Source organism: Pelmatolapia mariae, linkage group LG16_19, assembly GCF_036321145.2.
Source record: "Pelmatolapia mariae isolate MD_Pm_ZW linkage group LG16_19, Pm_UMD_F_2, whole genome shotgun sequence".
NCBI classification, from domain to species: Eukaryota; Metazoa; Chordata; class Actinopteri; order Cichliformes; family Cichlidae; genus Pelmatolapia; species Pelmatolapia mariae.
Genome location: NC_086241.1, coordinates 1010930 through 1035419, shown reverse-complemented (window position 1 = coordinate 1035419; position 24490 = coordinate 1010930). Strand labels below are relative to the sequence as shown.

Sequence of the window (24490 nt, the reverse complement as noted above, 5' to 3'; positions counted from 1 at the left end):
CTAAATGTCCACTGAGCTGTGAGCCAGGGGGCTGTAATGCGCCTTAACATTGGTTGCCAACCAAGAAGAAGAAGCTGTGAGCCAGGAGGAAGGGGGTGAGTGAGTCCTGAGTGATTCGCTTACGCTACGATTCAGCACAGCAAGGGAGGGGGTGAGTAACTCAAATGTGCCTTTAGCATGTTAGCTGAGCGATGCTACTGTGAACCGAGGAGCTATTATCTTGATGTGAGCTTCTACTCAGGGTTTTTTCTCCCAGTTCAGAGCAGAAATGTTTCTGTTAACAAACTGGCTGTTGCTTTCCCCCCCACAATTTTAATTATAAGCTAGATATATTTCTACTAATGGAATTAGTTTGCTAACAGCAACAGGGATGACTCAGTGAGTCAGTTGCGCTTGTGAATCATGATTCACGAGTATTGAACGATTCGTTCACGAATCGAACATCACTAGTCTGCAGGGCAGGTGTGGCTACAATGTAGCCATCACCAGTGTGTGAATGGGTGGATGACTGAATGTGTAAAGCGCTTTGGGGTCCTTAGGGACTAGTAAAGCGCTATACAAATGCAGGCAATTTACAATTTTGGGATCAAACTACCAACCTTCCAATTAGCAGATGAACTGCTCTAACACCTGAACTACAGCCACTCTGTACCCCATGCTAATATTGTTGCTAGCTAAATCATAATGCTAGTGGATTTCCAGATTACTTCAGCAGTATGACTGTTGACATTTAATAATGTAATCGGATTAAGCAAAGGTCTGCAGTGGTTTGTTGCAGCAGAGTTGTAACATGAAGGCAGTTTATTCCTACATTAGAATGTAAATGGGAACTTTGTAAGGGCAAAGATGGAGGTTAGCACAACTTCCAGAGGGTACAAAATCAGTTTAAAGGCTTATTTTGAGACAAACCTTCAAGCCTTTCAATCACATTTGACTGCTAATGTTATTTGTGTGTTTTTTATGCCTCTGGAGTTACAGTTCATTTAGAGAAAACTCACAGGTATATATCAGCTTTTTGTTTTTTAGTGAAGCAAGAACAAGGATTGATGTACAACAACATGGCTACAAGCTATGCACTTTCAATCAAATAAATAAAATGAGAACTTACTAAACTTCTTTGTGTTAAAAGGTTTCACTGCATTTTTGGTTTTCATAATCTTAAGGGCTTGAAAATAAGGGGAAAAAATCGTTATTTTATTCCACCATGGTGTGTTGTTGTGGTTATAACATGACCTGCTCGTGAAGCGCGTACCCGGATATTTAAAACTAAATGAAAAACCTCAAATCTAAGGAAAATAACCACAAACTATATCACATGACTTCTCAAAGCGTGCTGGGAGCCTGTCAGGTAAGCGTCCGTGCTTCCACAACATCACGTGATTTCCCATCACCAACTTCCCGCGGTGCTGCATTCATGACCGCCGGTCTAATTATTTTGTCTGTCCGGCTGTATTTAATGCTGTGTGTCAAACGAAGTTTACACTTTATAACTTGTCGGACTGGTCAACAACAAACTCAAAGCGACCGAGTGGAAAATGTTTCTAAGTGTTGTTGGTGTGTAAAGTCGCTTTGATCAAAGGAACGACACAGGAACAGGAGAGAGTTCGGGATTACCGGAGGTTCATGAAGGCAGCGGGGCGGCAGCAGCGGGTTTCGGTCCTGTGACAGCGCTAACGGACGCATATCGGGACGCTCACCGGGACAGGTAACGCGCACGGACTCATTGATCGGTTACTACCAGCCTGGAGCTTTGATCTTTTACCAGCTAACACAGAGGGTGCTAGCCCGTTAGCCTGTTAGCCCGTTAGCCTGAGATGAGGAGGAATTTCCGGCGAGTGGGCGGTTTGAGAAAAACACGAAAACTTGAATCTGCGGACCAGTGACGCTTCATGGGGGCTTTATCTCTCCGTAACAGGTCAGCAAGTTAAACTTATCTCACAGTCTGTGCTTACAGGGAAGTCTGGGGCCAAATCAGAGGCTAACAGAACCACGGGGGTGTCAATAAAGGTTTATTTCAATGTCAAAACTTTATTAGCTGTGTTTAACTGTAACATGAGACAGAAAGTAAAATCGTGGGTCTGTAACTGCACTTTCAACCCTGCTCAGAAAGTGAAAGCAGCTGCTGTCTGTCCGTTGAGGAGCTGATGGAAGCTCGGCAGATGTGCTCCAGCTGTCATGACCGCTCTCATCTGGATGCTCTCATGGCTACCTCTGACCCTGCCAGGTGAGCACGCACTCAGAACCACGTGATCTTGCCTCTGCGTATTTCTGGACACTCCGTGTCATAGTTCAGGCCGTTTCCTCTCGGAAACCACCTGAGTGTCCCGGCTGGCTGACAGCCTGTGGTCATCCACTCACCATCCCCTGCTTCCTGTTCCTTTGTCGCTGTAAAGGCGTGTTATTCAGTCAGACCTGAGACCATGAAATCATCAGGAAGGAGTTGACTGAGCCCAGAGATCAGCTGAGCAGGTTGCTCATGTTGTCACAGACTTCTGTCCAATCAGGCTTTTCAGATGTAGAGGCTGCAGCCATCTTTAGTACACTATATTAGCAACAGTTTGCAGCTCTTCTTTCCAGAGGTTTAGGAGTGTTTATGGGAATTTTGGACCATTCAGAAGAACATTTGTGAGGTCACACTGATGTTGGACGAGAAGGCCCGGCTCACAGTCTCTAATTCATCCCAAAGGTGTTCTGTCGGGCTGAGGTCAGGACTCTGTGCAGGCAGGTTCTTCCACAGCTCATCCATGTCTTTCTGCACATGTTGGAACAGCCATCCCCAAACTGTTCCCACAAAGTTGGGACCATGAGATGGTCTGCTGAAGCATGAAGAGTTCCTTTCCCTGGAACGACTGACGGTGTAGAGATGTTTGCTGGGTCTTTCTTTCCTCCCACAGTTCCCACACATATAGATCTCAGCTCCTCCCACAGCGTGCACATGTGCAGGAGCAAAGCTGAAGTTCTGTCAGGCGTAGAAGAGCTGCTGCCTGTTTAATAATTATGTAGAGTGTCCGCAAAGAATAATAATTTAATTGTTTTTCTGCTGAGATTTAAGATGTTTCATTTTGTGCTGCGGGTCAGATAACTCATGGTGCTGGTCTCCTGCTGACCTTTGACCTTCCTCTTCCGGTCTGTGTTCCAGCTGTAGGTACCCTCCCAAAGCCCGTCAACATCTCCCTGACATCACTCAACTTCAGTTATATACTGAAATGGGAGGCGGGACCAGGCACACCTCCAGGGGTCTACTATAACGTCGAATACACAACTGAGAGGTGGGTTTGCCTTCACACACTGACAGCTGGAGGTGTGCTGATGTCACCTGGTTGGTACCCTGCTGGTAGTCTGCGTGTCTTCAGAGAAGTTCTGACATGTTTCTGGCACATATTGGCTCAGGTGATCACGAACACTTCCTCTGAGATCTGATGTTTCTCTCCTCTCTGGTCATGAAAGAAAACATGGCTGGGACCCGGTGGCCGGCTGTGAGCGCGTGCAGAAGCCTCTGGTTTGTGACTTGACGGCGGCGTTCTCCGTCCTAACGGAGACGTACCTTACAAGGGTTGGAGCTCAGCTGGGAGGCCAGGTCTTTGGAGACCCGAACGAGACCGAGGTCAGATTCACACCCATCGGTGAGTGTCATGGACACAAACGGGAGCGTCTTCAGCTCTGGAGACGCCACGTGTGTGTTATTTTCAGGCCTCTGAGAGCCGTGTGTGTGCGTCATGTGTTGTTTCTGATTTCTGCAGAACACCTGAGCCTGCCGCTGCTTAGCGTGGCGCCCAGCGACAGAAGCCTGAGCGTGGATCTTCACCCTCCGCTGGAGCGCCTCAGGCAGAGCTACGACATTCTCCATTACGAGCTCCAGATCAGCAGCAGCAACCTGGATAAGATGGAGGTACATGAGAGAGGGAGACCAATCAGAACACCCGGTTTGAGTTTCACCTCCACAAATAAACGGCAAAGACGTCGAGGGTCAAATGTCACCTCAAGCAAAGTATAAGGAGGGAGGAGCCTGGCCTACAGGCCTGACATGGGACGGCGTGTTACCTTTCAAATCACACAACACTAACTCTACTTTGGACCCGCCCACTTTGTGTCGCTGTGGTTATTTTTCCGCTCTCTCTCCGTGTCCGCTGCTTCCATTAATGTTTCCATGGTGATCCAGCTGTGGAATTCTGTCCCACTGTTATTACATTTCTCTGAAATGTGGCTCGCCGTGCGTCCTCACCAGCTGCCGATGAGCATAAGAGTGTACCTCGCACAGTAACCGTGGTGATACCTGAGCGCCCTGAGGGTCGGCTCGAAGCGCGTTAGAAACAAGTTTACTTCCTGCTTTCACCTGTTAGCTGTGAGTGGATCTTTATGGGCAGTGACGTACTCCTGAACCTCTGGGACAGAAAGTGTGGCCTAAGGCTTTCAACAGTTTGAAGTCAGTCATGAGTCCACTCTGATTTATTATAAATGTTTAAATAGTTTCCTAAATGTAAAAAGTCTGTAGGCTGAGAGCAGGCGTCACACGAGAGACCTGCTTCTGTGTCAGTCGGAGTCTGTGTGAGCAGGACGTCTCCTGTGCTGATCATCTGTGCCTGTGTGTGCAGGTCATCAAGACTCGGTCTCTGAGGAGCTATAAGTGGGATCGTTTGGAGCCCGGCAGGCGGTACTGTGTCGCCGTGCGATTCTACGACAATATCGAGGACATGCCCTCCAACTTCAGCCCGCCTGAGTGTGCTACAATACCAGCCATCTTCTCTCCAGGTGCACACACACACACACACACAGTGATTTCAGTTAGCTCGCTGTCAGGTGGAAGATGGGTGAAGCTAAAGGAGCAGCATCATGAACACTGCTGTTAGCCTGCAGTGAAAAATGTCATGTCGTTCAGAGCGTGCGTGTTAATAACTTTACGTCAGGACTCTGTGGAGCTCCACGTGCTTCCTTTACGTCGTTTTTCAAAGCTGTGCCAAGTTTCAGCCCCCTCAGGTTGAACTGTGAGATACAGCGTTTGTGTGTTCGCTGATTTAGTTTTACTCACTGGAAAAATCAAGTTGACACATGCAGGTGATAATAAAAAGCTTTTAGTCCACAACATTCATGCTGAGCTTCTGCTTCTGTTGTGATTGTAAATGGAGGGAATTCCCCATGAAACACACTTCCCACGCTATCCTCAGGGAATCTGACTGATAAGCAAGTCACGGCTAGAAACAGCAGTGCTAGTACTACCTGCAGTAGTACTACATGTACTAGTACTACCTGGGTCATCACACTTGTGTGGTGAGGAAAACAAACATACCCAACAGCGTCGAGGAAGTGTTTTCTCTTTTTCAGACGCCTACGTGTATAACCTGGAAAAGTTTGATTCCTTTAACCTGTGGCTCCTCACAGACCTGCGCAGACAGAAGGTCAGAGGTCACATGGTTTTCCAGGGTTAGGTAGGTCAGCCTGACCTGCTAACGGTCCAGCCTCGCGGCCTCAGAGAGAGTGGAGGTCATTTATGCAGCGGGTGATTGGCTGAGAGATGTGCAGCCTTCCGTTCCGGCGGCGTTGTTGGAGCTGACGACTGTAACATGATGTGAACGTTTAAACGTTGCTGTTTTCAGGCTGATGAGACTAATGTTCATCTCTAAACTCGTTGTGTTCCTGCGTGCAGACCCGCTGATCTCGGGCATGTTGTGCTCGTTGGTGATCGTCACCATGTTCTTCATCTTCATGCTGATCGTGACCGGGTCCATCTGTCTGAGACGGACGCTGCTGCCGTCGGTTCTGGTAAGTTCTGCAGTCAGAGCATCACACACTGAACACGTCACCAAAGGAAGACGATTTGTTCTAGCATCTGATTCCTTCAGGTTTCAGTCGTCAGCGCTCGCAGGTCTGTCTGATGTTCGACCTTTGTTGTTGTTTCACAGTTTCAAAGAACGCCATCTCGATCCGTGTGACGAGTGGCTCTTATTTTGAAAGTTCAGTTGTTTTCAGTTATAAAATAAAGTTTCCATCCTGTACCCGCACCGCTAACTGGACCTGACCTTTCACTTCACCATCCAGCAGCAAACGGGTCAGAGGTCCTGAGTTTGAGCCTTTGAAGCGAACTCGAGGACGCTGGTTTATTAAAACGTGATACGATCGTGCTGTGATAGTCACGTAGTTTCAGTCTCACTCCTGTCACTTCTCATTGCTTCATCACAGCAAAGTGTTTTCCACTCGAACAGATCCGCGTGTCTAAAGCACCAGAACGATCTCATCAGAAATATTCCCGTTGATCTGCAGAGAACACGAGTGGGAACGTGTGAAGTGTTCTTTCTTTCTGTGGTTTCACATCTCTGTCATCTCACATCCTTTGATACGTATGAAGCATAAATCTGAGTGCAGATTACACCATCAGAGGCTTTAACTGGACTCTAATGTGGTGGAATCGCCCAGGGTCGGGCTCTCTGCTACAGCTGGAGTCGCAGGCCAAACAGTTAACGTGCTGTTTGCTGTTTGTGGTCGGACGGCGAGCGCTCAGCGTTTTCTGAGTAAAGACACAGGAAGAAACAGCAGCAGGCGGAAACTCTGCCAGAGCTGCGGTTATCGGTGGTGTACAAAGAAAGAGAGGCAGCTGCACAGACTCAGGGCGCTGCTAAAGAGCTCGCACACACAGTCAGAGCGTGCAGGCAGGATCTGCTTCGAGAGGTGAAACACAGCCATGTTTTTACAGCTCGTACCGCAGTGAAATCCCATTTGCTCCCATTTCAGTCACAGCAGCGCTGAGACCCCCTCGGCTGCTCGCTCACCGAGACACTAATCGCTCCATTTATAACGTGCCGTGTTATTCCTGGTGTGGAGATGCCAGCAAACAACTTCTAACATTCCTGCATCGGCACAAGCCGTCCATGTTTAAAGCGCTCACGAGACTAAACTGTGATGTTTGTCCACAGAGATCTCACAGTGATTCTGTTTCACAGTGTCTCACGTCCCTCTGGTCACATTTCAGACGCTTCGTGATAAAAGTAATGTTTTCATATCAGGGCTGAGAGCTCAGAGCTGGAACGCAGGAAGAACCCCACCCCGGCCCGCTCTCCGTGCAGTGTTCAAAAGCTGCTTTTAAGTTTGGCTTTTATTTTCTGCTTTTACTTCGAGCCTGCAAACGTTGGCCAGCCCTCTGAGGTGAAACCAGAGCAGCGTTTCTGTGGTTTTGTGAGTGAGTGTTGTTTATCTGAAAGTTTAACGTCTTCGCCGTCTATCCGGGACTCCGGTGTACCCCAGGGTAGTGTTCTCGGCTCATTGTTCTTCTGAGTTTATCACAACCCGAAGCAGCAGAACGCCGGTCAGCGGCTGCTTCCTCTGTGCAAAGGAAATGTTATCACATAAAAAACTGGTGAATATTTAAAAATGTGGCCTGAGGAGCCACTGGTTCAGTTTGGCTTTGAACCCAGTGTAGAAATGTTCATCTGGGTTTATTCTTGGTGTTGTCGTTTTGCGGTGTTTGCTGATATATGTCTGTGTTGGCGTCTTGGCTGAAGTTGCTATGGAGACTTGGTGATGTGAGTCTCAGAGCAGAGGCTGTCCTGCACTGGGAAACACTTCCCATCAGGAAGTCTTCTCCATTACCTGCTGTGAGTCGTTGTCTCGTCTTCTCACGTGATTATTTATCTGTAAAAACGTTCATAACCACCTGTTTGCTGGGATCTAAAGGTCGTGTGGTTTATGAGCATGAATGAACCCCGGGCTTATTTTAAAGATGAGCTCCTGTTAACGTGTCGGTGAGTGCCGTGTGACTCGTCGTCACCTTTAGTTTGTGAAACCTTGAATTCATCTGAGTATTTTCTTCGTGCAGACAGCGTGCTGGGATGGAGCAGCTGTGGGCGTCCTTACAGTTAACCTTTTTAATATTTGTAGTGTCTCATGTGAACGGGGGGATCAGAAGACGCTTTTCATGAAATAGATGCAGTTTCATGTTCCATTATTAACTGCCTTTAGTTAACCAAGATGCAGAGGGGGCTTTCCCCTGCTGTGTGACCAACAAACCAAACATGAAATTTGGAGGGTTTGGGTGCTCACCAACAGTTTCTTTCCAAAACACGGCGCTATGCCCAGCTCTCTGTCACACCGCACTTCTTTTAATGTGATTCAGCTACGTTTCCACTGCTAGGAAACACGCAAAGGCCACGCGAGCAGATGAAGCGCGCTCACAGCCCACAAAGGTCTGTTCACCGCTTCGACCGTGACACCGAGCTCAGTTTGCTCATAAAGCCGAGGTGAAATGAGAATTTCAGCTACAATCTAAACTCGTTATGTCACAATTTCATTTATTCATACTTTTACATAATAAAGTAATGTCCAAAAGTCTTGAGCCACCCTTTACAGCAGTGACCTATGGGAATATTTCTGAGGGTCTCCTTTGCACAGTCAGATCTTTGCACCTGATCGTGTTTAAAGGAACGTTTTAAAAATATATTTGACATTTAACTCTGACCAATGAATAAAAAGGCTTCTAACTCCAGGGATGAACAACAACCGGCATGTGGAAACTAACAGAACTGAACTCTGAAAAACCCTGTTTGTGTGTCACCAAATACCGAGAATGTAGTGGTTTAATCTTCAGATGTCTGGTCGGTTTGTCAAGATAGAGCCTCTTTGCAAAAGTGCTTCGATGATTTCGGAGATGTCTGCCCAGTCTCACTGCGAAGCGTGGGATAGACCCGCTCGCCTCGCAAGCAATCGAGATGTTATTACCGCCGACAAAGCGCAGGCCCCGGTACTCAGCTGCCATAACCCCCGCTGACACTGACTTCTTTTACTGAGGTTATTTATCGGGGTTTATTTCCTGATGTTCATATGTGTCATACGTGTTCCAGTCGCCAATTCTGAATTATAACTAACATTAAAAACATGTTTAAGGAGGAGAGAGAGAGCAAATAAATCCGATTAACATCTGATCTTTGGGTTTTTGTTCAGTAATCAGCGTGACCTGTGTATAAACGCATAAAAGAGATAACATTGGTGTTTCCGTCATGTAAACTGTTAGCTTTAACTGTACAAAGGTTGTTCGACACTATGAAACACAGACTTCATGATGTTCGGCTAATATTTTAATTGTGAATATTAATCATGAGGGTAAACGGCCCTGTACACCACGGAGCGAGGTCAGCATCTCCACGATATCTTCAGCTCTATGAGTTAACACACAGTTTCCCAGCTTTCCCACATGAAAGTGTCGGCAGCATCAAACTAATCTAACGGTCATCTACGAATAATTCACGGGTCATATCTATATGATTTAACAGAAAATCATCCTTATTACTGCCAACTATTCCAGAAACGTGGAAATCTACAGCATAAAGAACACAAAAATATAGCAGTCTAACGCAACACTGTAACAGAGATGAACCGTCAGTTTGTCGCAGATCAAAGTGGAAAGAAAGTGATTGGTTGAACAGGTGTTCGTTATCTGTGTTTTCTGCATTTTCATCAGTGTAAGACTCAGCAGCAGATTAGAATAACACTTATACATTTAATAAATTACCAAATGAATCCACGCAAGAAACGAGCAAACCTGTTCCGACAGTTTGAGTTTGTATTCCCTCAGCTGCAGACTCGCTGCTGTTTAAATGTTTGAGAGCGAAGATTAGATATAAAGCAAACGTCAAACATAGACTCAGTCTGCGTTCACATTTGATATGAGGCCAGGACGGATAATGGCTGTGTCCTGTTTTAAGATCATATATGTAAAATTGTTGTCTGACCTCCGTCGATCCAGCCGCTCAGAGTCCGTGGTTACCATGGTTACTGCATAAGCAGCTGTAATGTAAACTGCTGGCACTGCGGAAACCTACCGGCGACACGAGTGTTTGTCATTGCAAAACTTGGATAAATTATAGTTAAGCAGTATCACAGATAACGCCCACGGAGCTGTGTGACTGTTCACCACTACACTGAAATAAGTAGGCTATTATTGAAATACACGTGCTATATCATAAACTATGATATAAATAGGGAGGTCCTATTAACATGTTTAGTTTTAAAGGACACCTTCCTGCCTTTAGTCTCACTCATGAGCAGTATTAGTTTTCTTCTAACATCCAGAAGTCTTCACGGTGTGTTTCATAGTTTCTAACAAGCCTTTGACAGGTAAACATAACATGACCGAAACACACACATAAACAAAAAAATTCACACAAATTATATGTTAACCTCTTTTTTAGTTTTTTAGTTTTTTAGTTAAGTAAACTCTAAAAATTCTAACAGATAGCTGGTGCTTAGAATACAGTTGAATAACTATTAAAAAACAGATGATATAATATTTCTGTCCAGGTTGCAGTCTGCATTATGAACATGCTGTTGCAAACTCTGCTCCTCTCGGTGGAAATGCGCCTTCTCTTTCCTCTTTGTATAAAACATTTTAAAAATCAGTTTAATCTCAAAATTCACAGTTAAATCCAAAACACACCAGATAAAGAAAAGCGAACGGTTCAGTCTAACACATGTGCCCGTGAACCGTTAAACTTCAGTAAAACTCTGCAGTTATGAAACGTAACTTTAACCTCAGCCAAACCGATTTGCTCAGTTGTAAATAAAACAGCGAAGTAAACGTGACCCGACAGACAAAACCTGAGTGAATTAAGTCCAGCGTTTAACCACTGAGAGCTAAAACTCAGGTGAGGTTTCAAAGCTGTGTGCGGTGATTGGACATCAGCCGCTGATAAAGTGGGTTCGCCTATAAAGTGCTCTGTAAGGAAACAAGCTCCAGCAGCTCTGCGCTCGGGAGAAATACTATATTTAGGGGAGACCGGGGATAGTTGTAACATTTTTGACATTTCTGTCTGTAAACTGAAGCTCTTTTAAGGTAGTGGATTCAAAATTTAATGCAAAGTATTTACATGTCTCTACTATTAAATAGTGCAGCTATTTTCTCTGCAGCACAATTACCCATTGCATGGTATGGTCTCAAACACAAAGAGTGAAATGTTACAATTAACCCCATAGTCTGGGTTAGTTGTAACATATCTTGGGGTGAAATGTAACACAATGAAATAAGGGTACTGACAAAACATTAACATGTAATCTTTTTTATTCAACACATGAATGCAGCCATTTATGTAGCTGTGTGTGTGTGACAGAATGCAGAAATCTAGCTTTTGAACATATTCCAACCCCCCAAAAAAGACAAATTATGGAATTTTCTGCAACTGAATATTTCATTAATTTTGGTTGGTCTTCCTTGAGTTTGGCCTCATTGGCTCAGTGGGCATTATAACCTACAACTCTTGCACCAACTTTTGAAAATAACAATGAAGCTGAAAAAATGTAGTTGTGCACCAGCATCGCAATTCCATTACTTTTTATCATGGCTTACTTTGGTGTGGTTTGCAAAGTGCTTCAGAAAGATGAGGAAATCTGTTTCTTGCACCCATCCTGATTTATTTCCACTACCAGTACTTCCTACTGGTCCATCTCTGACACAGTGGTCTGCATAATGTAAACAGTGGTTGTGTTGCCAATGGCATTAACCGCATAAACAAAGGCGACCAGTGAACCTCTCTCTGCTGATGTCGTTGCCCCAACTTGTTTAATATAAGTTAAAGTAATAGTGTGGTAAATTGTAACATCTGCATTATTGTTACAACTGACCCAGACTCCTATAGCCATGAACTAGCTAACATTACAGCCAACGGCTAAAACATTAGCACTAAAGACCTACACAGAATATATCCCCATAGACATACAAATAACATAATTTAAGTTTGATGAGTTTAACTGCAAAGCAGATAATGCTATTAGAAATTGAAATAAAGTAGAAAAACTTACTTTTTGGCATACAAATTATTTTTTTTCGTGTTAAATTGTCTGTGTTTGATAAAATGTGCTGATTTTTCACATGTGATAGCAGAACTGAATTGGGCATGCACAGGATGAATCACATCATTTGAAACTTAGCCCTGATTGGAGAAATTGGAAGTGTTACAACTGACCCACGTTACAACTATCCCCGGTCTCCCCTACTTATCTTGTGCCGAAAAATGCGCCGACATTGCGTTATATCGAGCACCGGCTGCCCAGTTAAACTGTGACTATCACCAGGTAACGTGGGCGCGTTTCTTGAATTAGCAGCAGGTGTTAAACAGCTGACAGGTGAGGAGGAGGAGGATGCATGCAGGTAAACTGAGGGCCTGTTGAGCTGATCGCTGGTGTCCTGAGAAACATGTCAGCTCGTTCTTTATGTTACAGAAGCACAGAGACACAAGACCAGGCGCAAAGAGACAATCGATCGGTGAAAATGAGAATCTGCGAATGCAACATGTGGAACACGGAGAGTGGAATATGTAAACAAAGCAGTTAACGTAAACCCCCCCCCCTCCCCCCCCAAAAAAAACAAAAAAACAAAAAAACAAACAAAACAAAAACAAAAACAGTTAAGCTGGAACACCAGGGCTGTGAGCTCGGTGCACTCTGTCAGCTGACTGTTAGCAGAGCGAGTGACATCTCTGAAAACATCTGAGCACTTTTGTAAACATGTTCTATGTTGACATGTGAAGATTACGCCACGACATCCGCGGCTAAAACACTGTTGAAAGTGTATCTGGTGACAGAAAAATGGGGTATTTCAAAACACCACCACCATTGCTGCCTGTGATTTGAAATGCATTCTGGGCAGTGTTGGGAAGGTTACTTTTCAAATGTATTCCATTACAGATTACATGCCCCAAAATGTATTTTGTAACTTATTCCGTTACGTTACTCAATGAGAGTAACGTATTCTGAATACTTTGGATTACTTAATATATTATCATGCTTTTTACAACTACATGAATGTACTATTGCTGTGATTTATTACTGTTACTGAAGGTAAAGGGACCTCTGGCTAATACGTCGGGTTCGTGTCGGGCTCGTAGCCAAAAACTAGCTTTACTTTGTTGTCTGGGTCAACTTTGCTAGCGAGAGACAGAGAGAGGCGTTGAAAGGCTGCTCCAACGGAACTTATTGTTTCAGAGGAAAACACGAACACAGTGTACAGTCGAGTCTTAATAGCTTACTTACAGCTGGGCTCGTCAGGCACTCTTCTTGGCTGCAGTGGTTATTATTATATTTACATGCTTCCAGCTCCCGTTTCTGCTCCGTGACAGCTCGTACTTTTCCTTTTTCTCCCTCCCTCGCTCACAGATACATAACGGGTATGGCAGTCCATTCTCGCTGCAGCACGGACTACACTGCCCATCAGGCTACATTCTTTAGGGCCATGCCTGTAGCATTCTGCCTATTAGCTTAGCACAACAACAACAACAACAAAAAGGCGCTCTCTCACCCAGGAAACACACAGTCGCAGAGAGAGCGTCACCCTGTAACCATGGCAACCGTAACGCTGCCGCCTGGAACAACAGAGCGTAGCTGTCAAACAAAACCCAAACAGTCCTGACCCGCGACAATATGAAACAGGAAAGTACCGCCGTGTAATCCATTTATTTCAACAAAGTAACTGTATTCTGAATACCACCTTTTTAAACGGTAACTGTAACGGAATACAGTTACTCATATTTTGTATTTTAAATACGTAACGGCGGTACATGTATTCCGTTACTCCCCAACACTGATTCTGGGATACCTGGCTGCCCTAAGTCCACAAAAGCAATCGATTATCTAGGATCGACCCGTCTTGACTTACTTTGCACGGCAACCAATCAAATGTTAGAGAAGCTGCAGTGGCAGCGTTAACCCCGCCCACTTAGGTTGATGGGTGAGGCTGACAGATAAAATGATTTCAAGTTTAGCCATGAAGGGGACAAAAGTGCCATAATGATTTAAATAAATGAATCATTAAATAATTAATTAAAACTGTCAATAATTAATTAAATATGTCAATAATTAATTAACTAAATGTGTCGTAAATATTTATTTAATTAATTATTTCCAATTTTAATTAATTATTGCCACATTTAATTAATTATTTAATGGTGTATTTAATTAATTCATTATGGCAGTCCTGGCGTTCTGATAGTTTATTTTATTCATAAGGTTAGTTAGTAGAGTTGCCAACCGTCCCCTAAAAAACAGAATCGTCTCGTATTGAGAGAAAATATTTCGCGTTTCGTGTTGAGCTGAGAAGGAACACAGTTTGTCCCGGACTTCAGCTAGAATGAAAAAGACACAAAGCTGGATTTATTCTGTGTCTTTGTTGCACAGCTGCCTCTTCTTCTCCTGTCATTCTCTCCTGTTGCTACTTCAATCATGAAACTGATCAATGATCAGCTGATCGTCTCTCTTGTTTATTTATCGCCCACTTTGCGCCAGAAAGAGGAAACCAGCGGAGGTCGCGCTAAACAACAGCAGCACGTTTAAGCTTGATCAGCTGTTGTTAGAATTTATTTAATATTACTTTCTAGTATCAGCTGATGTTTGCTGGAGCCACAGCTGTAAAGCTGCTGGTCATGATGTCAGTTTGGATATGTGGTGAGAGGGAAACATGAAGATGAAACCAGGAGATGTCCTTACTGAATCATCAGAGCTGAACAGGTGATGGAGAAACAGGTTTACCTTTTAGGTGACATGAATGAGTTGAAGTTATGAACTGTTTCTGAGAGACAAATAACACCAGGATCCTTTTCTAGGTAGTTGACAGCTGGTAACTGTGCAGGGGCGGGTCTAGCAAAGCTTTGCCAGGGGGGCCAGGTAGGGCATTAACAGGGAAAGGGGGGCACAAAGAAATACTTTCTTATTCTCATTTAAAATGTCTGGCTGTTATTAAATAATTATCTGAATCGTACAACCAAAGTTTTTATCTGATGTCAAATGTATAGAAATCATACATATACCAACAAGACAGTGTACATCACTGTCACAACAGCATTTGTTTTCATTCAAAGGCTTTATGGCTTTAATACCTGGTGGGCCGGTCTCTAGTCAAAATGCCCGGGCCGATTTTTTGTCCCAGTCCAGCCCTGGGCACGACACGCAGTGAATTAATCTGAGAAGGTGCATTAAAAAATAAATGGCCGGGCCAGCGGTGCACATCGCAAATTAGCTCGCATAGACACATTAGTTGTGTCGCTTCTTAATGACGGTGTCTTAGCTAACAACCCCAACTACCAGATTCAACCTGTAATTGGCTAAAAATAACATAGCCTACTGGTCAGAGGGACGTTGTTAGCTGGCAGTTTTTTCAAGCGATGCTGAAATTTCCACATTCTGACACTTCAAAAGCTTCAGCAGCTGTTCGCTCAGCGTAGCATCAGCACCACGGAAATACACGGATACATCCGGAGACTCGAGACAGAATTCACAATGTGTTTTCGGGACTTTCAGGTGTATGGACCAATGTTTTCTTTTCTGATCAAACCAGAAAGCTTTAATGAGCAGCTGGATTTGTCTCGCATTAACTGGCTGAGTTAATGCCAGTTAATGCAACATCGAAGCAGCTGGAATCCACAGCTGTGCGTGTTCATGGAGCTGCATTTTCACCTGCTGGACATCACTACCTGACAAGGTTAACTGTCTTCAGAACATTGCAGAGGCCTTATTGACAGTATTTGGCTCTACATATCTGTGTGAGCAGATTTTCTCTCACATGAGTGTCCTCAGGTAGCCTCTGAATGCTGGACACTCGGAGACCTGTGTCTCTGAGTGGGAGACCAGAGATCATATTAACATGTGTATCTCTGTATTAACAAACATGCCATATTGGCTCAGTTTATTTTTCTTATCATTGTTGTGAGGAGACCATAAATAGCATTTGCATTTTCTGTTGTACAGTTCATTTGCTGTTATGGATAAAAAGTCTTTTTTTGTTTCAAAATAGCTGATAACTATTCGCTGATAGCTGCCAACATCTGTGAACAAATATAATTCTGTTAAGTTATTCTATATAGTGTGTAACTGTTAGTATAGAGCGTTATTAAATTTATTGCTAATGCAATCATATGGCACACTGACTTCTGAGGAAATTTTAGACGGCACTCATCATCAGACAGGTTGCCGACCCCTGATATAGATGAACACACAACATTTCAATTTTCATTTTCATTCTTCAGGCTCGTTGTGTTTGCTCGCCTCTCACAAAAACACGTCATTTGCTTCTTTTGCTAAATGTACAAACAAATGAAAAAACACAGTTTGACCTGAAATAGTGGCACCAACAAGGCGCTGTTAGCTGGAAACTTACCTGATCTCAGCGTGGTGTGCAGTGTGTATCTGACAGTCACGTCTTTAAGAAACGGGGAGCAAAGACCTGACGGTGATCAGCTGATCGTCGACTGAAGCCTCATCAGCAACGGTCAGGAAGACGTTTTTACTGAAGGGAGACAGGGGGAGGACAGGAGGAGGAGAGGGGGAGGTCAGGAGGAGGACAGGAGGAGGAGAGGGGGAGGTCAGGAGGAGGACAGGAGGAGGAGAGGGGGAGGTCAGGAGGAGGACAGGAGGAGGTCAGGAGGAGGTCTGGAGGAGGACAGGAGGAGGTCAGGAGGAGGTCTGGAGGAGGACAGGAGGAGGACAGGTGGAGGTCCGGAGGAGGACAGGAGGAGGTCTGGAGGAGGACAGGAGGTGGTCAGGAGGACAGGTGGAGGTCAGGAGGAGGACAGGTGGAGGTCAGGTGGATGTCAGGAGGAGGACAGAAGGAGGTCTGGAGGAGGACAGGAGGAGGTCCGGAGGAGGACAGGAGGGCGACAGGAGGAGGACAGGTGGAGGTCAGGAGGAGGACAGGTGGAGGTCCGGAGGAGGACAGGTGGAGGACAGGTGGAGGTCAGGAGGAGGACAGGTGGAGGTCAGGATGAGGTCTGGAGGAGGACAGGAGGAGGTCAGGTGGAGGTCAGGAGGAGGACAGGTGGAGGTCAGGATGAGGTCTGGAGGAGGACAGGTGGAGGTCAGGATGAGGTCAGGAGGAGGACAGGAGGGCGTCAGGATGAGGTCTGGAGGAGGACAGGAGGAGGTCAGGAGGAGGACAGGTGGAGGTCCGGAGGAGGACAGGTGGAGGTCAGGATGAGGTCTGGAGGAGGTCCGGAGGAGGACAGGAGGGCGTCAGGAGGAGGACAGGAGGAGGACAGGTGGAGGTCAGGAGGAGGACAGGTGGAGGTCCGGAGGAGGACAGGTGGAGGTCAGGAGGAGGACAGGTGGAGGTCAGGATGAGGTCTGGAGGAGGACAGGAGGAGGACAGGAGGAGGTCAGGAGGAGGACAGGTGGAGGTCAGGAGGAGGACAGGAGGAGGTCCGGAGGAGGACAGGTGGAGGTCAGGAGGAGGACAGGAGGAGGTCCGGAGGAGGGCGTCAGGAGGAGGACAGGTGGAGGTCAGGAGGAGGACAGGTGGAGGTCCGGAGGAGGACAGGTGGAGGTCAGGAGGAGGACAGGTGGAGGTCAGGATGAGGTCTGGAGGAGGACAGGAGGAGGTCAGGTGGAGGTCAGGATGAGGTCTGGAGGAGGACAGGTGGAGGTCAGGATGAGGTCTGGAGGAGGACAGGAGGAGGTCAGGAGGAGGACAGGTGGAGGTCCGGAGGAGGACAGGTGGAGGTCAGGATGAGGTCTGGAGGAGGTCCGGAGGAGGACAGGAGGGCGTCAGGAGGAGGACAGGAGGAGGACAGGTGGAGGTCAGGAGGAGGACAGGTGGAGGTCCGGAGGAGGACAGGTGGAGGTCAGGAGGAGGACAGGTGGAGGTCAGGATGAGGTCTGGAGGAGGACAGGAGGAGGACAGGAGGAGGACAGGTGGAGGTCAGGAGGAGGACAGGAGGAGGTCCGGAGGAGGACAGGTGGAGGTCAGGAGGAGGACAGGAGGAGGTCCGGAGGAGGACAGGAGGGCGTCAGGAGGAGGACAGGAGGAGGACAGGTGGAGGTCAGGAGGAGGACAGGTGGAGGTCCGGAGGAGGACAGGTGGAGGTCAGGAGGAGGACAGGTGGAGGTCAGGATGAGGTCTGGAGGAGGACAGGAGGAGGTCAGGAGGAGGTCAGGAGGAGGTCAGGAGGAGGACAGGTGGAGGTCAGGAGGAGGTCTGGAGGAGGACAGGTGGAGGACAGGAGGAGGTCAGGAGGAGGACAGGTGGAGGTCAGGATGAGGTCTGGAGGAGGACAGGTGGAGGTCAGGAGGAGGTCAGGAGGAGGTCAGGAGGAGGACAGGTGGAGGTCAGGAGGAGGTCTGGAGGAGGACAGGTGGAGGACAGGAGGAGGTCAGGAGGAGGACAGGTGGAGGTCAGGATGAGGTCTGGAGGACGACAGGTGGAGGTCAGGAGGAGGACAGGAGGAGGTCCGGAGGAGGACAGGAGGAGGACAGGAGAACGTCAGGAGGAGGACAGGAGAACGTCAGGAGGAGGTCAGGAGATGCTGCTTCAGACTGAAGAGTAAAGTCGGTCATAGTGAATATTCACTGCTGAGCTGGTTGGATTTGTAAAAACTGTGTTTTTGTCTAATGTGCTGTTTTTCAGTCTCTGCCCTTTTTTCCTTTTTCGTTCAAAATCTGCAGAAATGAAGATTTTAACGAACATTGTCCAACATGTTAATCATGCAGCTGGCTAAACAGACGAGCTGATTAACAGTGTAACTGCCGTCAGCTCCTGCACTGCTGCTGTTGGCTGCCTGTCACAGTCAGTTTGGATGATATTAGCCAATCAGTCCAGCTTCAGTTTTAGGGGAACCTTTTAAATTTACTTCAGTTTTTTAATATTTTATACATTTACTTTTTGTACTGCATATCCATTTATTCAGTTGTACTTCTTTGTTTGCGTCTGTTCAGGTTTATATATATATATATATATATATATATATGTATATGTATGTATGTATATATATATATATATATATATATATATATATATATACATATATATATATATATATATATATATACATATATATATATGTGTGTGTGTGTGTGTGTGTATCAGCTGATCTAATCTGTGCAAATATCCACTGACGACTGCAGCAGTACGCGTTATATGACTGATGTCTATAATTTTATGAATAATTGCTGCTGGGTGAGAGCGTCTGATGGTGGGACAGGGTGAAACATGGACTTGTGTGCAGCCAGCTAAACGTCAGAGCTGTGATGATGTGAGCAGATGTCATCGTTTTTCATAATTACTTCCAGGAAAAAGAAAACTGTGCTCTGCTGCGAGAAACACTTCTCAAGAAGTTCTCATGCTGGAGCCACGCAGAGGAACCATGAAGGGGGATTTCTGAGCTGCTTCCAGAGTAAACAGCCTGTTCAGACCAGACGTTCAAAGCAAACCAGAAGTTTGTCGTGTGCAGTAAACTTCCTCAGCAGCACAAATCAGACAGAGAGACATTCAGAGCTGAGATCTGGAGCCAGAGTAACAATCACTGTGTGTGTGTGTGTGTGTGTGTGTGTGTGTGTGTGTGTGTGTGTGTGTGTGTGTGAGAGAGAGAGAGAGAGAGCTAACAGCACACGTTACTGTCCCAGCATCAGGTCACATTAACCTTGCGTATACAGCAGATCGAAACTGAGTGTTATTAAATATCCGCATTAGCAAAAACTCTTTAAGGGGAAATCTGTCTGAGATTTTTGAGCGACTCAGCCAAAAACCCCGACAAACATTTTAATGACAGTCAGGAGACAGATCATCTCCAATAACAGGAAAAAACTGACTGCCGTTTATTTAAGAGTCAAGAAAATGAGGCGCAGGGCAAACTTAAAGTCAGGGATAAGCAGTAAATACACAGAAACATGAGCAAAAAATACCCCACATCATGAAAGTACAGTCACAACTCAGCATGACAGAAATAATAAACCAATAGTTACCAATAACTGATCAATAGTAAGCTCCAGTTTGACTGAACTTGGCTAAAGCAGAGCTGTTATAAGGCTTATAGATATCTTACCATGGCATAGTCATGGGGAATGTGGACGTTAATATTGTGTCATAAATGGCTGTGACACACCAGTCAAAAGAGAAAAAGTGCTTAAGTCTCACAGCGCTGATATTGCATTTTGTGAATGAAAGTGAAGCATTGAAATTAAAAAGGGACAGGGTTGGGAAAGTATTTCATAACTCAATATCAAGCAAGAGTCGTGGTGTCATGATACTTGTTCATAAAAGACTAAACTTTGTATTATTGAAGGAAAGCCGGGATGAAGACGGGCGAGTGTTAGCTCTGCAGGCTCTCATTAACGCAGCTCAGGTTGTTCTGTGCAATATTTACGGCCCAAACAGGGATGAACCTAATTTTATGGATGAGGTTAACAAGATGCTGGGGAACATGAAGGGCCAGATCTTGTTAGGTGGAGATTTTAATAATGTGATGGACGAATACACTGAAGTGCCATTAATGAACAGGGACAGGGTTACTTTAAAAGAAGATCTGAGTGTGGTAGATATTTGGAGGCTTGTTCACCCTGTGGAAAGAGAATACACCTTTTACTCTCACTCGCATAAAACATATTCCTGAATAGATTATTTCTTGATTTCTAAATCATGTGTTCATTTAATAATAAACTGTGACATAGGTGTGATTGCTTTAACAGACCACGCGCCGGTAGAATTGCACAAAATCTAAATGTTGATAAGAACAGAACGCGTAGGTGGAGACTAGGACCAAAAATTTGTATCAACCTTAAAAGAGGATATAAGATATTTTTTAGAGGTGAACGTTGGATCTACGGACAGGCTGGCCATTGTATGGGATGCTTTGAAGGCATTAATTCATGGAAAGGAAGAGATGGATGGATTCCCAGCAGAGTTTTATCATAAATTTATAGATTTGCTATGTCCATTTCTAACTGAAGTATTACATGAAGCTTTTGAATTAGGACGACTCCCTGCAAGTTTTAATCAGGCAGTAATGTCACTAATTCCAAAAGGCGACAAGGATTTAACTGATCCAGGCAATTACAGACCGATAAGTTTAATCAATGTGGATCGCAAAATTCTGTCTAAAGGTTTAGCAAAGAGGTTGGAGGTTGTACTAGCACAAATTATTCATCAAGATCAAGAAGGGTTTTTCAAGAATAGACCTGCTTCTGATAATATGAGGAGATTACTACACCTGCTGTGGCTGAATAGAAATAACACAAATCCTGTATTTGTTATATCTTTAGATGCACAGAAAGCTTTTGATTGGGTGGAGTGGAACTTTCTGTTCACAGCCCTGGAAAAATTTGGAATAGGTGACAACTTTTGCAGATGGATTAGAGCCATGTACTCGGGGTATTTTCTCCTTTTTTAGCATTTCCAGATCAACACGTCAAGGATGCAATTTAAGCCCACTGCCATCTTTTTAGAGCCATTAGCTATTTAAATCAGAGAAAATGCAGAGAAAATAAAGGTGTATTCGGGGAGGCAGAGAACACAGATTGTTCCTGTATGCAGATGATGTTCTGGTATTAAACCAAGACCCAACTAATTCTATCACAACACTATTAGAGGTGATTAATACATACTTAATGTTTTCGGGGTACAAAATGAATTGGCATAAATCAGAGGCGATGCCGGTTTCCCAAGCTTGTAGTCATAACTTAATATCGGGCTTTAACTTTAAGTGGGTGGACACACGAATGAAGTACCTCGGAATTGAACTGAACCCAAATATTGAGGATATTATGACTAACAGTGTGGGAAAATTAATAAACAAGCTCAATAAAAACTTGGGTAAATGGAGTAAACTAAATTTATTTAGCTAAATTATCAGGGAGTGTAACATCTAGTCCTTTTTACTGAATCGACTGTCCCAACCCAAAAAAGAAGGGGGACTAGCCCTGCCCGATATAGAATATTATAGCATCTCTTTTGAAATGGCTAGATTAGGCAAACATTGGGCAGGGAAAAACAATATAGATTGGATTTTGATAGAACAAAAGCTTGCATCTCCAATCACACCAATTGATATTTTATCACAAAAAGTAAATAATAAGGGTAAGATGCAAAACCCTATTTTGAAATTTTCAAAACGGTATGGTTGGAGGTGCTTAGGAAATGTAAACTTGTGCCATATGTACAGAAGTATGCCCCCTTGTGGTATAATCCTAAAATTAAAATTGGTAAGCGGACTGTTTACTGGACACAATGGCTAAGAAGAGGTATCAGAACTGTTAGTGACCTATTTGAAGGGGGTGTTATCATGTCGTATGAGGATATTAAAAATAAGTTTCATTTGGAGGGTAACAGTCATTTCTGGAAGTATTTGCAAATAAGAAACTGTTTAAAAGGAGGAGTTACAATAACACATGAAGGTAACCTGATAGAGAATTTTATGTTGCTATCCCAATTCCTATGCAAAGCTGCAAAATGGTATAATATTTGCCCATGGATTAAAAGTAATATAAATAAGAGCCTGAAAAAAATATGGAAAGGGATCTGGGGTGTACAATGGATGAAGGTACATGGGATTCTATATTGTCGAACAATGGATTATACATTAGGGAAGCCAGGGAGAAATTTATTCAGTACAAAATTCTTAATAGATATTATTATACTCCTTCAAGGCTGTATAGAATGGGGATTGGTAGAGAGGACGTGTTGGAAATGCCAACAAGGCAAAGGTATTCTGATACATGGCCTCTGGGAATGCCCGCTGGTTCTTCCAGTTTGGAACACTGTATTGAATTATTTGCAGGGGTGGACACTTTGTAACTTACCCAGATCACTAAATTATGTCCGCTAGCAGACAAAGGAGAGGTGCTGCAATTAAATAAACACCAGTTTAGAGGGTTAAGCACTGCATTGATGTCATTTTGGAACACTGGATGGACTCCCATCCTCCAACGCTTAAAATGTGGAAAGAAAGAATGATTGGGAACGTTGCATCAGGAGGCTTCAGTGGAACAGTGGGACAATTTCTGCACCTACATGTCTACCTGACTTGGACATTTGAGCTTAATGCAACAGACGTTAAAACCTCACTGTTTTTGTTTGTTTGTTTTCGTTTTGTTTTGTTTTTTGTTTGTTTGGTTTTTGTTGGCCTCTTGCTTTTGGTTGTTGCATTTTTGTATTTGTTGTTATAAAATGCAAAATCTAATAAATACTTTAATTATTTAAAAAAACAGCAGAGGTGTTGATCACAGGTGTAAAGTATTAGAACAGGAATGCAGTATTAGTATTTTATACTTGTGTCCCTCCAGCACAGAGTACTTTAAATCTCAGTGTACTTCAGCCTGGTGTTTAATGTCAGCACGTCTGATTGGTTCATGTTATTGACTGTTCATCTCTGTCTCTGTCAGACGACCATCCATCACCTGGAGGAGGCGGGGCTCAACGATCCCTACGTCATCTCCCCACTGAACGTTGAGCAGACGGCGCCCTCTGCAGGCAAGAAGGGAAGCAGCTGCTCCTCCTCAGACGAGAGCGATGAGGAGAGTGAGACGGAGAGCACGAGCACCAGCACAGGAGGGGCGTACACACAGCGGGCAGGCGCAAACCTCCTCTCCTCTTCATCCTCTTCATCATCATCTCTGACTCAGCCCAAACCACCACCTGTTGTCTCCTCCAATCAGGAGCCGTACTCTCAGCGCAACGCCCTGATTTCAACAGGAAGTCCTTCCAGAGCTGGGCTGGAGCTGAGGGTGGGCTGTGGAGGAAGACCTAAGGAGGAAGAGGAGAAGGATGTGAACCTCCTCACATTAACTTTCAGCAGGGTGGAACAGGAGGAAGAGGAGAAGGATGTGAACCTCCTCACATTAACTTTCGGCAGGGTGGAACAGGAGGAAGAGGAGGAGAAAAAATCAGACTTCATTGTGGAGGAGGTGGCGTTTGACTCAGTGCTCGCCAAGGAGGGCGCCACAGAAACTGTTCATGATGAAGAGGAGGAGGTCTGTGGATACATGGGGCGCTCGGGTATCTGACAGAGCTCTTTAAGGTGCCTGGTTATCAGGTCCACGTCTGGGTTCATGTGGGCCAGGGTTTGAAATGTTTTCATTTTCCCTCCACCAGCAGTGGAGCAGACGTCGGCCATTTTTATTCTAACGTGTAGGTTCTCACCTCTTTGCTGATATTACTTATTTGAATCTGTCCGTCAGACGGGTGAGGTCCAGAGATCGTCTCATTGTTTCAGGTTCTATTAATAAGTGTGAGTTTCCCACTGATGCAGGAGGTCCAGGACGTCCGTCCCTGCTGCGTCTCTGGAGATGGCGACTCAGCCGCCTCTAAAAGGCTAACGTGAGGTTAGCGTCCGGTCTCCGCGGTGAGCAGCTAGAGGACGTCCCGTGTTAGGGAGGCGATCTATCTAAATCTCATGTTCCTGTTAGACTTTAGGTGGACTTTGAAACATGTGAGCGCAGCACTGTATTAAATGTTGAGGCCAGTTCTGAGCAGGTTTATTTTTATCTCTTATTTTAAATAAAAACCAGTTTGTTTGTTTTGTCAGTGACGGACACACAGCTGTGTTTGTTGGGCATTCCCAAACTCCGTCACGTAATCATCCCAGTGCCCGAATCAAACTCTGACCCACACCGAGTCTGAACAAAATGTTTCATATTCAGCCGTGCTTTGGATTATTACTCATGTTTGCATCATGTGATTAAAGCAGAGTAAGAAGGCAGTTAAAGAACCACTTTGTTCACCTGTGGAGGGGGGGGGGGGAGGGGAGGGGGGCGGGGGGGAACA

General features: G+C 45.0%; 1 protein-coding gene across 2 annotated transcripts; it reads left to right on the top strand.

Annotated features, from left to right (window-relative positions):
• The first annotated feature begins 33 nt into the window (after positions 1 to 33).
• LOC134645571 (interferon alpha/beta receptor 2-like) lies at positions 34 to 24450 on the top strand. 2 transcript variants are annotated; one of them, XM_063499056.1, is made up of 8 exons: positions 34 to 151; positions 2107 to 2224; positions 3140 to 3269; positions 3448 to 3623; positions 3741 to 3889; positions 4593 to 4749; positions 5642 to 5757; positions 23110 to 24450. In XM_063499056.1, the coding sequence occupies exons 2-8, from the start codon at positions 2176 to 2178 to the stop codon at positions 23728 to 23730; spliced, it is 1398 nt and encodes a 465-aa protein (XP_063355126.1). In that variant the 5' UTR covers positions 34 to 151; positions 2107 to 2175; the 3' UTR covers positions 23731 to 24450. The 2 variants fall into 2 exon arrangements, with proteins under 2 accessions (XP_063355126.1, XP_063355125.1); XM_063499055.1 differs by lacking the exon at positions 34 to 151 and adding an exon at positions 1125 to 1915.
• Positions 24451 to 24490: the final 40 nt, after the last annotated feature.